We start from the raw sequence: 16,645 nt of genomic DNA, 5'->3' as shown, positions 1-16,645 counted from the left end.
ATGACACAGGTCAGCCAATTAAAAGCAGTGTCATCTAGGGATTTTTGGGGCCCGTGCAAAACACATTTTGGGGCCTCATGTTTGGAACCACTTTGAATTTGATTACCCATTTTCTGCTAATTCAGTTTTTGACAAGTAATATCAAATTATACTTAAACTTTCAGATTTAGGGTCATACCAAAACAGCTAAAATTGGACTTGTCCAGTGTTCCAAAGATCCTCACAATGACACTGGGTAGAGAAAGCGAGTGTAAGAGGTAGTCAGAGAGGGATACTTGCTGAAATAAAGAAATAGAAGTGAGAGAAACATCACTTAACCATGGACCCCCTGAAAATTGGGTGTCCTGGGCTGTTGCCTACTTTACCCCATGCGTTTTAACCACTCTGACCATATTCGCACAGCCAGGTTATGGTAATTCCCTTGAGATTTGTAACACACTCTCGGCAAGGATGGGACCTCTCACAAATAAAAAAAAAATAAGGAGAACAAGCAAAGCAGTAAAGGGCTTCGGATGGCAAATGGTGAGCATTTCGCTGACGCTTTGATGTTCTCAGTGGCCACACGGCTCACTAAGAACAACAAAGCGGCCACGAAATTGCTCCAGGCTGCAAGCGGACAGATGGTGTGCGCGCGTCTGGCACACATGCACTGTGTCCGATCCGCACTTTGGGAGCATTTCTGGGAGCCCTACTATACTCTCACTGAACAACACATGAGAGTTGGTTCAGCGAGACCTAACAAGTAGCAAAAACTAGTAAGAATAAAGCCAACCAATTGAAATCTATAGGGTGACTTTAAATCCACTATAAATTTCTGGTTAGCAGGCAATAGGTTCTTTTGCAAGGGCTCGGCCTACAAATGGAGTTGAATATTGTGAATCATGGAAAAAAGGAGACACAATTGCTGGGAGAAAGGTATCAAGCAACTGGATACATCAAGAAAGCACACATAGCCGCACACTGACAATTCAGAACCCAGGAATGAAAATGAAATTATTACACAAGACAAACTTCAGAGGTTGGTACAGAATTAAAATGGAACTGGTAAATCCATGTCAGGTTCCAGGTAGTCCAACCCACCAAGAACCCATGATGTACCTAAATCTCTGCACTGAGGCATCTGGTAGATGATACGCCCATTGGAGGAACTGGGAGAAAAAAGGTTACGTGAGATCAAGGCCTGGATCCGCCCTCTAGGTGGGCTTTTCTCAATCAATGAAGACTTCTGAGCCCTTCTTAAAGGGAACCTCTGGGACTACAAAGGATTATAAGGTCAATAGAATACACCAGTTAGGAGCATTGACTATGGTGTAGCAATGAGGCTGGACAGCATATGCAGCCAGTCCGACTAGGAATGAGTAATCTGTAATGCGGTTATGGCAGAAAGAGCTGTAATGACCTATCAGACCAGGATGTCAGACACGCAACCAGGGATGCCAAAAGACTGTTAGGTAGCAAGCGGAGACCCAAAACGGTAAACAGGGGAACACAAAGGAAAACATCAAAGGCAACTTGACAAGAGCTTTAACCACGGAAAAACAGGAACGAAGAAAATAAAGGTACAGGTGGACACAGTAGTGCAAACTAAAGGATGACAATGAACTACATCAACTGAATAACATGTTGCTAGGCATCTGCTCCAACTTGAACGAGCCTTATATACCCGACGCTCCCAGTCAACACCAGAACAATTCAGGCTAACCCAGAGGTGAGAATATCAAATGAACCTGTTTTGTGTGGTCTGGTGCTTGCGTGAGCCTAATGTACCTCCCAGTCGTCCATACTTTCCAAGCCTTTTCAATCCTGCAAGTGACTTGATGTGTGAAAATGTTTCAGAATTCTGACAATACCTAGAATGCAAAGTACCATGCTTTGTCTTCTGTAATGAAGCACTTACTTGTGCCAGCAAGATGGCACAACAGCTGCAAGAAGAGGAATCCTGTATGAGGCCTTGGTTTTGTTAGACTTCCAATTGTTGAACACCGGAAGAAGGTATGCTTAAAGTGACTATATACGAAGCAGCAAGGAAGTGTGCTCTTCTCAGAGAGCAAAACCACTAGTGCAGAAGTACCAAAATGGTAGCATACACGGAGAATGGCTTGTCTTAATCCCACCCATCTTGGCTAGTCTTATAATCTATTCATCAAAATAAAAAAAATAACTTCTAGTATGTGGAGACAGCAAGGACTACCAGTGGAAGCGTAAAAGTTGTGTCAAATAAAACAAGCATTTACAATGCAATAGGTCTCGCAGCATTAAAGTTTGAGTTACTGGCATTGTAAATGACAATGCTTTGCATAAATTTTTTTACTCAGCGCCACAACAGCATCGCTCAGCGCCACCACAGCATCGCTCAGCGCCACCACAGCATCGCTCAGCGCCACCACAGCACCGCTCAGCGCCACCACAGCACCGCTCAGCGCCACCACAGCACCGCTCAGCGCCACCACAGCACCGCTCAGCGCCACCACAGCACCGCTCAGCACCACCACAGCATCACTCAGCACCACCACAGCATCACTCAGCACCACCACAGCATCACTCAGCAGCACCACAGCATCACTCAGCAGCACCACAGCATCACTCAGCAGCACCACAGCATCACTCAGCAGCACCACAGCATCACTCAGCAGCACCACAGCATCAATCTGTGAAACCATTCAACAACAACTGGTTCAAATATGTTCTCTCAATGTTTCAAGCTTTATTACAAATGTCACAAAAAGATGTTAATATTTCACTTCTGTTCTTGTATTTTCGTCACAATAAAATACACTGAACATAACCTTCACGAAAGTTATTTACGAAAGTTTAAGCTATTGCCATTATAAATTACAATAACTTATTTAAGTATTACTTATTTAAAAAAAATAAAAGCCATTGTTATCTGTAGTAGCAATACATGTAAGTTACGTAAATACAACACGTATTGCATTACAAATTCTATAGGTGTCACATTTGCCGATGCAAGACGTCACACGCACCAGGCAGCTCTGTTGCAGAATGTGCTCAGGGTCTTTCAAATGCAATCAAAGAACATTAGTAACACAAATAAGTGCCCATTGTTTGTTTAGAACACACACAACTTACCACATAAAGGAGAGAACAAACAAAAAAGACGAGACGGAAAGAGTATAGGGAGCCCCAGACAACTTGGTAATTACTGGAGCAAGATGCACACGTGCTCGCAAGTCCAATAACTATCGCGTTTCTCTAACTTACAACGAGGACACGGACCTGATGCCAGTTAGTATGTCCCTTCCAGAGTATGGGAGGATGTTGTGCTGCACACCAATCTATGGAATCAAAAGTTAGCAAGTAAGAAGGTGGATGGACAACGGCAGGGAAAGGTGAATGCCTTCCCACCTATGCTGGCTGAAAACAGAGAAGGCTTAGGTCGGAGGCCTTTTAGAAAAAATTCAATTAGATCAACCCACACAGATTAATTATCAAGTATCGACTGTATCAATATCCAGGCTTGATGTTACTCCCCTACTTATTTGGAGGGCGGGACATCATATCAACTGACTGTGCCTTCCACCAGTGCCATCTTAGATGGGCGTCCACGCCCATGTTCAGAGGCCAAGGGACCAAGCTTGTCCCAACTTAATCCCAGAGTGCTTAGGCGGGAGGGGGGCGAAAACAAAGACACAGACAGCGGGCGGGAGGGGGCGAAAATAAAGACACGGACAGCGGGCAGGAGAGGGGCGAAAACAAAGACACGGACAGTGGGCGGGAGGGGGCGAAAACAAAGACACGGACAGCGGGAGGGGGCAAAAACAAAGACACGGACAGGGGGCGGGAGAGGGGCAAAAACAAAGACATGGACAGCGGGCAGGAGGGGGCGAAAACAAAGACACGGACAGTGGGCGGGAGGGGGGCAAAAACAAAGACACGGCACAACTTACCTCAGAAAGGAGAGAACAAACAAAAAAGAAGAGTCGGAGCGAGTATAGGGAGCCCCAGACAACTAAGTAATCACTGGAGCAAGATGCACACGTGCTCGCCAGTCCAATAACTATCGCGTTTCTCCAACTTCATCTTAGAACGAGGACACGGACAGCGGGCGGGAGGAGGCAAAGCCAGCTTCTTTATCGGCGCTGCGTGCCTGCTGCATGGGGATGAGGAGCCGCCGCAGGTGGCGCGCGAGATGGGGGGGGAGGAGGCGCCGCAGGTGGCGCGCACGTTGGAGAGAGGAGGCTCGCGTGCCTCGGCCAGCACTAAGAGGACCCTGGCTAGCCCTGGGATCCAAGGGTGAGCAGACGAGGAGGTGAAAGGATGCAAACACGGTAATGAAAGTCATGCTACAGCTACGAAGCGGCCAGGGCGGCGGTCTCAGTGGCGCGAGGAAAATGCCATTGTGCTGGAGGGTGCGATCGTGTGTGTGCGGCGGCGGCAGGGGTGGGGAGGTGGGGGGTGTGTCTCTGTATGTGTGCGCGGCGGGGGGGGGAGGGGTTCTGTATGTGTGTGTGTGTGTCTGCTTACCAGGAGCCATGGGAGACAGGAAGCGCGCGCGACCTGATCCGAGTTCGCAAGGTTGCGCGTGCACATCATTTGTCTCCTGTCTCCCTTGACTCCTTGAAAGCAGAAATGATTACAATAGAGTCTCGCAGCGACGATCGGTTCGCGATCGGTTCGCAGTGCGAGACCTAAAAAGAGTATATTTACAAAAATTAATTGATCTTACATTCAGTTCACACATGGATTAAGAGTAAACGCACGCTACATACAAGTGAAATGTTTCCAGCTACCATGCAAGTTACAACAAGTAGCCCTTTATCAGCCATGTATTAGCATTTGCAGGTGTTGCACTAGAGATGGTGTCCAAAAATTCTGAATAAAGGCACTAGCGTCTGAATCATCGAGGCTTTAAAATAGATGGGCAAATTCACTACTACAAGCACACAACTCATTTTATTCTACTCCTCAGCATCACAGCTATTAATTTTCCTCATTGACATTTCTAGTTTATTCAGCACTAGCAGAAATAAAACAATCGCAGTTCATTTAAGTCTATCATGCGAAAGCAAAGCATGGCAGAAAAGTAATCAAAACTGACCAGCAATTGTTGTCCTTTTCTTCTTTGGCCGCTTCATTTCCTTCTGACTCTTCATAAGCTCGCGCAGCTTGAAAGGTATCTCCTGATGGTCCAGATTCTTTGGTTTGGCATTGACCTTCTTTTTCTCATTCCTAAGTGTGCATTTTAACGAAAATGTCAAAGATCATTGAGGGAAAGTCTGGAAAACAACACAAAAATAAACCTGTCCTGCCTGATATAAACAACTGTTTTACACTTAAGAAAATGTGTTCTACTAGTGGGCAGTTTAACACAGCTAAAATGTCTTGCTACTTTAATAAGCCAAACTAAGAACCAGAGACATCAGGCTGTTGGCACCCAATATGCCCAAAAACCCGGCTACACATTTAAATGCAATAAAGATATAATAGCACATTGCATGGGAGTCAGAAATATGACAGGCTAGCAAATGACCCAATGAAACAATACAAATGTTCCACTACACAGTAGAACCAGTAAGTACATCTCACTACCCTCCAAAAATGGTGGTAATGTGTGTGGGTGAGTACTAATAGGATTCACATTGTCCAGAACGCAAACATAAATAATGGTGAAGAACTGCTAGAAGAGGTAAGCCATCGGGACAAGGAAGGAGGTGGGCAGACTATGCCCAGCTGCCAGTTTGAGTCTACTGTCAATTTGTATTTCACTTGCAATAATGCTGCATGTCTACAATTTGCAGACGGTTTACATTCGAGTCAAGTATTGTGTATAGCATAGCAAATGGAATACGTCTGGCCAGGAGAGAGAATGTAGCATGTGGACGTGGACCTAACCAATGGTGCCAGATTGAAACACTGGAGTCCGACCTTTAAACAAAATGTTTTTCAAGATAATCACAGGGAAGTATACAAGAACACGTACAGGAATGTTAGATCGCAGTTGTGTACACAGTGGTTCAGGTCTCTTCCACTGTACATAATATAGCATGAAACAAGAACAACAAAGTGGAATACGAATGTTCTATGCAGTATTTATTTCAATTTCTGAGAGATTTCTGGTCCCTGCAGTTCAGGGCAGGGAGATTTAGTACATTTTCGGGGAGTATGACCACGATAACTGCAAGTTTATCAAATAGACTGGCTCAGGATAAGGAAAGTAAGGCTGAATCTGACAAATCCTACTTAACCACAATGGAAAAGTGCTTGAATCCAAGGAGAACTAGGCCACCTTCGTAGACCCTTTTAATAAAATGATGCACTATTACATACCGAGAAAGAAAGACGACTGGCATAATTGTATCGGAATAAAAACAAAATCTATTTTGAATTAAAATGGAGCTAAAATTATGGATTACAGGTTTGCAAATTGCTGACTGATTATCTAGGAACCAAGGTACATAGAACTAAGAAACTGTGTGAAGCAAATACTAACATCCAGTGACTTGCCAAATTACATGCAACACTAAGTAAACGAGTCACAACAAAGGCTATTATATATTTTAAAAAAAGGGTACTTAAGGATCAGGCTTTATTGCTCTCCCTATGGTCTGCAGCTTTGTAGCTTATATCATTGTCATATTTTTGTTAATAGTGGACTTGGAAATTGAGGAAGAGTGTATCATGGCAGGTTGAAGCAGCATCTAGCTATGTCCCAGTGCCTCAGACCTCTTACCCCTATCTGCAATCGGGACAGTTAGCTGCTCTAAAATTAGCTTTAAATATTATTATTAATTTTAACGGGGGGAGGGACAGAAAAGCAAGCTAGTAACGATACAAACTGAATAAAGCGGTCAGAGAACCAAACAGTGTTTCAATTGGCTTCTAAAGGGAAACACTGCAGCGTCATTAGTCATAGAGCAAGGATACAGGTTGATACAGGAGATGCGTTTAGTCATTTCATGTCTCATAACGGCTCCCACATATCATCATATCACAAGTTCTAAATCTAGGCACCACTACTTAATTTGTAAAAATGGAGGTGCCAGGGTCCTTCTCGGGAGGCCACTGCAGCCTGCACCATCCATTGCCCCTGCCAACGCTGCCAATGACAGCACCAACACAGATACTAGCATCCACACTCCCTCCAAGAGTGACAATTCAGACTATTCTAAGCCACCCACAGGTATAATAATGGTGTGGGCGACAGGTATTACTTTTTCCAAATGCATATTGACTTAAACACTGTTGTTGGGCTAATTTCAAAATTAGACAGACAGCACCGCCATGTGGTGGACAGTCATTAAAACCAGTGCTGAGCACCGGAAATCACTTGCAGGCACCAATAATGATACATATTCCTCCGCCTACTCATTACAATGCATACTATCACCCAGACAGTCTCAAAGCTGGGGACAGGAAGAAGTGGCGGAAGTGAGGAGCTTCATACATGCAAAGGTCAACCTTAATCCTGCCAGCCTTCTCCGGACGCACAGGACATCAACAACATATCCCAGAATCATGGTTAGCGGCATGCAGGAGTGTCAACCAATCAATCAGAGGTTTATATAGAGCAGCTACTCACCTGCAAGGTCTCAAGGCGCTGAGGGGCTGCTGATCTGTCTGGTGCTGGGCATAGGGGTTCAGTCGAAGGGCCAGGTCTTGAGATCCTTCCTGAATTGGTTCAGTGACAAGGATACCGGAGGTGGAGGGGCAGGGTGTTCCAGGTCTTGGCGGCAAGGTGGGATAAGGATCTTTCTCTGGTTCTAGTCTCGTGGATCCTTTAGACGGTGGCCAGGGCCAGTTGGGTGGAGCAAAGGAGTCTGGCGGGAACGTGGAATGGGAGGCGGTGGTTCAGACATGCTGGTCCTGCATCGTGGAAAGAATTGTAGGGATGTGTGAGGAGCTTGAAGGTGATTCTTTCGGTGACTTGGAGCCAGTGGAGTTCTCGAAGTTCTTCAGTAATGTGGCAGCGGTAGGGGATGTTGAGGACCAGTCTGACTGCAGTGTTTTGAACGTTCTGTAGTTTCATGAGAAGTTTCTGGGTGACGCTGGCGTAGAGTGCATTGCCGCAGTCGAATCTGCTGGTGATGAGTGCATGGGTGAAAGTCTTTCTGGATTCTGTGGGGAGCCATCTGAACGTCTTTTGAAGCTGGCGGAGCATGTAGAAGCAAGATGAAGATACGGCGTTGATCTAGCGGTTCTTTGTGAGCAAGAAGTCCTGTTTGATGCAACGGTTACGTGCGTGATCCGTGGGGGGCAGTGCGGTGGGCCACCAGGAGTATTCCCACGCTGAGGGGGTGGGTCCCAAGATGAGTACTTCAGTCTTGTCCTAGTTGAGCTTGAGGCAGCTATCTTTCATCCAGGTGGCAACAGTCTTCATCCCACTGGGGAAGTTGATTCTGGTGGCTGTGGGTTCTTTGGTGAGAGAGAGGATCAACTGGGTGTCTTAAGTCAATCACCACACTCAGTGCCTCTGCCACTTCAGTCATAAAGGATCTGATATAAGGGGGGTGAGGGGGAGCAGGTCCATGCAAGGTGCAGGAAGTCTGCAGGGTCAGTGGAGCAACAAGTGCAGCTCAAAGAGCGTGTGGGGTCCATCTGGTCAAACCGGTAAGGGGTGTAGTAAACACAATTAATGAAATTAAAGTGTATAAGCCTATGTCTTTGGTTAACAGAGTTGTTCAGTATAATGCCCTATCTTTTGGGGAAGTAGGGTCCCCTAACTCATCATCCCAGGGTTCATTGGGATCATTCACTGCAGATGGAAGAAACTCTTCGGCCACACAATACAGGTGAGAACCCCATCTCTTGGTATTGGTCGAGAGGTACATTTTTGTGGATAGTTAACTACTCTAAATACAAATGAAAAATGGTGTTAACTTTGGATCATCAAAATACTGTTATTATAGAGAGGGCTGGGGATATGCTCTTTTTTAAACTCTTTACTCACTGGCAGGTGGCCTCAGGTGTCAGGAGAAGAGGGAATAATATGCCTCTGTTCAAGAGACATGGCAGAACCCCAGCTTACAATTTCAAATAGGCATAGAACCTGGCCCATTGAAACCCCCTGTCCACAGAAAACACCATGATTTTGGCATCATTGTCAGTCCTACTTCATAAGACCACCAGCATTTCTTTCTGCTTACTTTAGGAAAAATGTTCATTGAAAGCCAGATAAAGCAGAATAACCAATATGGTGAAAATGACTGTCTCTTCCTTTCAGTGTGTGGTGTAAGATGGCAGGAGATCGCCATTACACTGGCAATTAATGATAGACAACTGCACCTTAAGTTAATATAACCATTTGGGAAGAGCTAGTTTTACTTCACCACAAAGGAAGACATTTAGCCCCTGCTGAAATTAAAATCAGTGACAATCAAGTGAAGCAGTGCCCTGGCTGAGGCTTAGGATCTGTAGATGAAAGCCTAATTTTGCAGGTGTATGTTATAGAGTGTGAAAAATTATCAAACTTTTATTCCATGTAATATGAAAATTACACTGAGCAGCATTTCACCTGAAAATTGCTCCAAAGGGCAAACCTCACATTAAGTCACACAAATGCCAGCAAGAGATTGAATGAATGAATATAAGATTTATAAAGCGCTAACTTAGCACACAGGCGTCAAGGCGCTAGCAACAGAGCGACATGCAGGCAGAAAGGCACACTCAGACAGACTTCGAAGGGAACAACCAAGTCTTTAACACCTTTCGGAAAAGAAAGTGAGAGCGTTGTCCAGAAATTTTGTCAGGGAGAGAGTTCCACAATTTGGCTGCAGCAATTGAGAAGGATCTCCCGCCCCATCTCATTTTAAACCTAGGAACAGTGAGAAGATGCTTGCTAGTGACCTGAAATTCCTAGTGGGGACATAATGGTGAAAGAGGGCTTTAATGCCGTCAGGGCCCAGACCATAGTAGGCATTATGAGTGAGGCAAAGGGTTTTAAACATGATCCTGCGGTCCATAGGAAGCCAGTGCAGAGAAAGAAGAGAGGCAGAGACAGAATGGTGTTTAGACAAGTCAAACACCAACCTGGCAGCAGCATTCAGCACCAGCTGCAGGCGCCGCAGCTGTCCCTTGTTTATGCCCAGATAAAAGGGCATTACAGTAATCCAGTCTGGATAATATTAGAGCAACAACAACTTGTTTGCGTGCCTCGAGTGACAGAAACTGCAAGATCTTCCTTATGAGCCTTATTAACCCAAAACAGGTAGCCACCGTCCTGCTAATCTGCAGATTCAGGGACAAAGAATTGTCCACCAAGACTCACAAATTTTTACCCTGGGAGACGGGGCTTGGGCAAGTGCCTAGAGAGTCAGGCCACCACTCGCCAAACCAAATGTGCACCTTGTCCCCAAAAAGGAGAACCTCCGTCTTCTCGCCGTTCAGTTTCAGATAGTTTTGCACCATCCAAGACGAGACTACTTGCATACAGCTTGTAAAATTGCAAGCAACGTCACTGATGTTATGAGTGATGGACACCATGACCTGCGTGTTGTCCGCATATGACAACACTTCCAGACCAAAAGATTTTACCACCTTTGCCAGCGGGGCGACGTAGATATTAAACAACATAGGGCTCAGAGAAGAGCCCTGAGGCACACCGCATAAAAGGGGAGTAGGATCTGAGTAGAAATTGCCCAATTTCACCGTTTGGGTCCGCTCACGGAGATTGGTTTTAGAACATGTATGGTTCATGGAAAAAATTAATTTCTGTAGGACATTTCCTACTCTACCCAGTCCCCCAGTGCCGATAATACATGAAAGGTTAAATTATGTGCGTTAAACATTCTACATACATATTTATGCTTAATGTAAAATTCCAGACCTATGCAAGACCTCCTGTAGGAAAGTAGGATCTGCTTCTTATGGTTACCCCCACTTTTTGCTTCATGTTACACTGTTTTTGACTAGTCTGCCTGAGATTCTGCTAATCAGGATCCCAGTCTATCTACTTCCTCCCTAAAATGTATTGACATGTGCCTCGGTACACTCCAGATTGGATACTGGGGTACCCTTATCAGTCCCTACTATCTGGTACCCATGTACCCAGGGCATAGGTACCCCAGAGGCCTCCCATGGACTGAAGCATGTATTATGCCAGCCATGCAAGGCCATTCAAAGTGGAACTACAGGCCTGCCATTGCAGCCTGTGTGAGTTGGTGCATACACCACTTACTTAAGATATAGGTTTACTATATCTAAAGGTCACTGCACTTAAAACCTACAAGTCACCCCTATAGCAGGCCTTGACAATCCTGAAGGCAGGGTGCTTGGTTCTAAGTGAGAGGGTGCCACTGCATGAGCAGGACACCCCTGCAGCCTACAGAGTCCATTCTTCCAGGTTATTAGTGCTGCGGCCATTTACGACATATAGAATGGCATTCCCAGTACCAGCCTTCTAGTCCCCGGCAACCCAAAATGGCTGCTGCCCAACAGAGACACATTTCTGCCCTCTTGCTGCTGAGCCAAGCTTGAGATGGGGAAGGCAGAACAATAGGCATCCTGTCAAAGGGAGGTGTGACCACCTCCCAGGCAGGATTTAGTGCATTAGGCCTGGGTGGGTGTGCTTGCCAGCGACCGAAAGTCTGCATGAGGGGCACATTTGGTGTCCCTGGGCATAGTCCAGTTCAAACCAGTCATGGGAGCCGTGGCGCCTGCTCTGGGGCGAAACTGGACAAAGGGCATGGGAGTAACTTCCACACTGTCCAGACCCTCCCCTAGGAGGGTCTTCTGAATCTGTCCAACCCTCTCCTGTGGGTACATAAGGGCTTACCTGGTTGTAGGACCCTAAATTCCATGTGGATAAGATTCTGAACCAGAAACCACGTAACTTCGACCGTCTGGACACTCTGGACTTCGCTTGGGCCTGACTTTGTCTACCACTCCGTCCAAAGCATTGTTTGTGCCCGTGCACCATACAGGCTCTGTGCAGGACCGGTGGAGCATCAAGGACAACCGAAGACATCTCCGTTGGAGTGAAGGAGTCCCTCCTCTACAACCGCAGGCCCCACATCACGATTGACCGGTCTGCTGCTCCCGAGCTCCTACAGACTCCAAAGGCTCCAGCAACACAGGGGGTGGATTTCCAAGTCCCTCGAGGTCCGAACTGCCCTCTCTCCAAGTTTGAGGTCAGAATCCCACGTAGGGGCTACATTACCCATACCCCTCTGCACAGCGTATTTTTGCAAGTGCATATGCTTCTTGGCATTCCCGAAACATGTGCACTGGGCTCTGAGTAGCCCCAACCTCTGAAACCATTTCCACCAAAGAACTTGGGCCTCCTTGCACGGAGTGCTCCGCAAGCTGTTGCTTTGTGAAACTGTTCGAGGTCCCCTTGTGACTCCTGGGGGTCTTCTTGAGGGTCATCTTTCCTTTTCTTGGGCTCCTCTGGTTGCTCCAGGCTTGCCCCGACTCCCCTGTGTTTGGTGAATCACCTGGACCTTGCTTATCCAAACCGTAACCTTTCTTGACCATCTTCGTGGGTTGCCGCTGCCAAAGCTTGTTGGTGCCGGACACCGACCCCTCAGCACTCAACATCCTTTGTGGGACAGCTTGTATCAGGCTCCTGGTCCCGGTGGCTGCATGTCAAGAACCCCATCAACGCACCTGAAGCACCCGACATTGGTCTACCAAGCCCCTGGTCACTCTTGAGTGACCCAGAATCTGTCCCCTTTGTTTTCAGGCACTCTTCAACAAGAATCCACCTTTGGATTCTGACGGACACTCGTCTTCTTCCAAGCCGTGGCTCTTCTTCGAAGACCTCCATAGAGATTGATGGCAGTTTTTGACGCCACTTCAGACCTATGTACCCGGCTTCCCTGGGATAGGTAACTCTGGTACTACGGTATCCATGGGTGAGGTGGCTCTCCAGCCTCCTAACTTCCACTGGGTTTCTTCAAAGCCCACTCAGAAGAGTCCCTAAACTTTCAAAACTTCAACCGCGACTCTCCCATAGAACTGTATGTAGCACACGGTTGTGTTCCCACGCTGCACCTGTCCCAGCGATTCCACATCCTCTAGACACTGTCTTGACTTGAGTCGTGGTTCTTATACCACTATTTTAGTATATGGTTTGGGCTCCCCCTGGAGCCCACAGTGTATTAGTGCTACTTACGATTGTTTCTGTGTGACAGTATTGTGTGCCTTTATGAGCATCTTCGTGTAGAAGATACTGTGTTGTACTTTAGTTCGATATTAATAAATACATATTTTTAGGTCTCGCTGAGCCAGCGCATGCGCTGGTGCAAGACATTTAGTGTGTGGGCTTTTAAAAGTCCTACCACATGCTTTTGGCTGGCGCAGAGCGTGCGTTTACGCGCACAATGACGAGCAGAGGCGCCATATGGATTTCCTCTCTCGTCAGGGTGCGCGCACACCACTAGTCAGCCTGCGTGTTTTTTTTTTTTCCTTTTTGCACGCGCGCACACAACTCCCGCTTCTCCCCCTACCCCCACCACATATCGCCTCTCGTGGCCACTCACGCGCGACCAATGCTTGTTTTTTTGTGGTTTTTAGGTCTCGCCTTTACCATTCCGAAGGAATGGGAAATGGCGAGAATTCAAGTGCTCAAACTGATTGTGAAACCACCGCTTTTTTTCGTGGCGTTTTCTTCGAGTGCACGTGGCCACAGGCACGCGCTTTTGGCCCATACACTTTCATGGCCATCTGTTCCTCAATGTCCCTCCCACCCTTCGTTTGATCTTGCTGCGAGTTCAGGCTAATGGCCCTCCCCCCTCCCCCAGCACAGAGCGCGCATCCCGGCCGCACAGCACATCAAAGAGCTTCTCCCAGCGTGTGCTGTGCGGCTTCTCCTCCCCTAATTATGTGGCCGGCCGTACTTGTGTTTCCCGGCCGCTTCCCGGCCACTCTTGTATTTAATTAGCAGCAGCAGCATTTCTCCTGCGCCAGGCCACATCAAAGGCTCTGTGCCACTTTCACCCATACAGCAACACTTACAGACACGCAACGCCACTCACACCCACGCAAGCCCACTATCATCCACGCAACACCACACTCACCCACGCAACGCCACTCACCCAAGCAACACCACTCACACACGCAACGCAACTCATCCACGCAACCCCACTCATCCACGCAACGCCACTCACACACGCAACATAACTCACACACGCAACGCCACTCACACACGCAACGCCACTCACACACGCAACGCCACTCACCCACGCAACGCCACTCACCCACGCAACGCCACTCACCCACGCAACGCCACTCACACACGCAACGGCACTCACACACGCAACGGCACTCACACACGCAACGCCACTCACCCACGCAACACAACTCACCCACGCAACGCCACTCACACACGCAACGCCACCCACACACGCAACGCCACTCACACACGCAACACCACTCACACACGCAACACCACTCACCCACGCAACACAACTCACACACGCAACGCCACTCACACACGCAACGCCACTCACACACGCAACGCCACTCACACACGCAACGCCACTCACAGACGCAACACAACTCACCCACGCAACACAACTCACCCACGCAACACAACTCACCCACGCAACACAACTCACCCACACACGCAACGCCACTCACACACGCAACGCCACTCACACATGCAACACAACTCACACACGCAACACAACTCACCCACGCAACGCCACTCACCCATGCAACGCCACTCACCCACGCAACGCCACTCACACACGCAACGCCACTCACCCACGCAACACAACTCACCCACGCAACACAACTCACCCACGCAACGCCACTCACCCACACACGCAACGCCACTCACACATGCAACGCCACTCACACACGCAACACAACTCACCCACGCAACGCCACTCACCCACGCAATGCCACTCACCCACGCAACGCCACTCACACACGCAACGCCACTCACACACGCAACGCCACTCACACACGCAACGCCACTCACACAAGCAACGCCACGCAACGCCACGCAACGCCACACATGCAACGCCACTCACACACGCAACGCCACTCACACACGCAACGCCACTCACACACGCAACACCACTCACACACGCAACACCACTCACACACGCAACGCCACTCACACACTGTGGGTGCAGATTGTGGGTGCAGATTGTGGGTGCAGATTGTGGGTGCAGATTCAGAGTGCAGATTGTGGGTGCAGATTGTGGGTGCAGATTCAGAGTGCAGATTCAGAGTGCAGATTCAGAGTGCAGATTCAGGGTGCAGATTCAGGGTGCAGATTCAGGGTGCAGATTCAGGGTGCAGATTCAGAGTGCAGATTCAGAGTGCAGATTCAGAGTGCAGATTCAGAGTGCAGATTCAGAGTGCAGATTCAGGGTGCAGATTGTGAATGCAGATTGTGAGTGCAGATTGTGAGTGCAGATTGTGAGTGCAGATTCAGAGTGCAGATTCAGAGTGCAGATTCAGAGTGCAGATTCAGAGTGCAGATTCAGAGTGCAGATTCAGAGTGCAGATTCAGAGTGCAGATTCAGAGTGCAGATTCAGAGTGCAGAGTGCAGATTCAGAGAAAACTCAGCAGCACCACCACCATTGCAATGCAATAGGTCTCGTTTTAACGCAAATTTAAGCTATAGGCCTTGTAAATGACAAAGCCTTTTATTTATGTTCCAAAAACCAGAACGCAAAAATAAAGGGCATTATCATTTACAATGCTAATAGTTCAGACTCGCGTTATTGCGAGACCTATTGCATTTCCAATGCTTGTTTTTACTGTTTCTCCTTGTCTTTTAATAGTGATCTTGATATGAAAATTAACTTGCATTTCACAATACTAAAACAAGCTTGACACGAAGACAAATTAGCCACGCCCTGTAACATGCACCGTTGCCAAATATTTATCTCTCTCGATGGATACACCTCAAACATCCCGTCTCAGATCATATAATTAGCGACGCTAGCAACACATGTTACTTCATTTTGCAACGTTATTGTTCCAGCTGCGTCCTGTGGCAGCAAGTCAATGAGCACGGAGTGCAGGGGAGCTCCGAGCTCCTGTCTCTGCATGACTCAGCAAGTGTCAAAAAGCGACCCCTTTTATCCGGGCCAGGGAAGGAAACCCCACTCTCTCTCACTGTAAACTCTGCCGGGGGTATAACTCATCCGTCCGTTTTAGTGTTGCCGGAGCAGAATTCCTTCCTTTGACCTCACTTACTACATCCTCCTGCCTGGCGAACTCACGCAAAATAAAGGAGGACCCCAGTTGCTCCTGGTCAAGCAAAGAGTCGCTCTGAGGACAGCTGTCAGATTACTTCCGGCTCACCAAGTGCGTCCGGAGATACAGCATAACATGACTAGGCCCAGCTGAAAATTATTAAAGAGCCGCTGAGATGTCAGCATTTCTCAAACGCATTAGCTGAATGGAGATCCCCCACTGCCCAGGAACGGGCGCTGTTAGACCTGGCATCTTTAGCGTGGTTTCCCCAGTCTTTTTGCCTCTCCCTCCTGTATTTTTGACGCTGTGCTGGATTTCGTTTTTGCTAGTTTAGATGCTTTGGGCACTTTGCCACTGCTGATCAGTATCAAAGTGCAAGTGGTCCATGTGTAAATTGTTATTGTAATTGGTTATCCATGATTAGCATATTTGTATCACCAAGTGGTCCCTAGTAAAGTGCACTGAGCAGAAGACCCCCCCAGGATATAGCGGCATAGATTTTCAAATTTAGCGGCACACAAATGGAAA

General features: G+C 47.6%; 1 protein-coding gene across 1 annotated transcript in view; it reads right to left on the bottom strand.

The window, feature by feature from the left end:
• The window catches only part of CCDC137 (coiled-coil domain containing 137), an 85,650-nt gene that overhangs the window by 48,899 nt on the left and 20,106 nt on the right, over positions 1–16,645 (bottom strand). Inside the window, exon 2 of the mRNA XM_078654234.1 lies at positions 5,060–5,190. Coding sequence (XP_078510360.1) covers positions 5,060–5,190 — 131 coding nt within the window. The remainder of the gene's footprint in view (positions 1–5,059; positions 5,191–16,645) is intronic.

The sequence above is a fragment of the Lissotriton helveticus genome, chromosome 7 (genome assembly GCF_964261635.1).
Source record: "Lissotriton helveticus chromosome 7, aLisHel1.1, whole genome shotgun sequence".
Lineage (NCBI taxonomy): Eukaryota > Metazoa > Chordata > Amphibia > Caudata > Salamandridae > Lissotriton > Lissotriton helveticus.
Note: the sequence above shows the minus strand (reverse complement) of the source record. Positions and strands in the feature narration are given on the sequence as shown.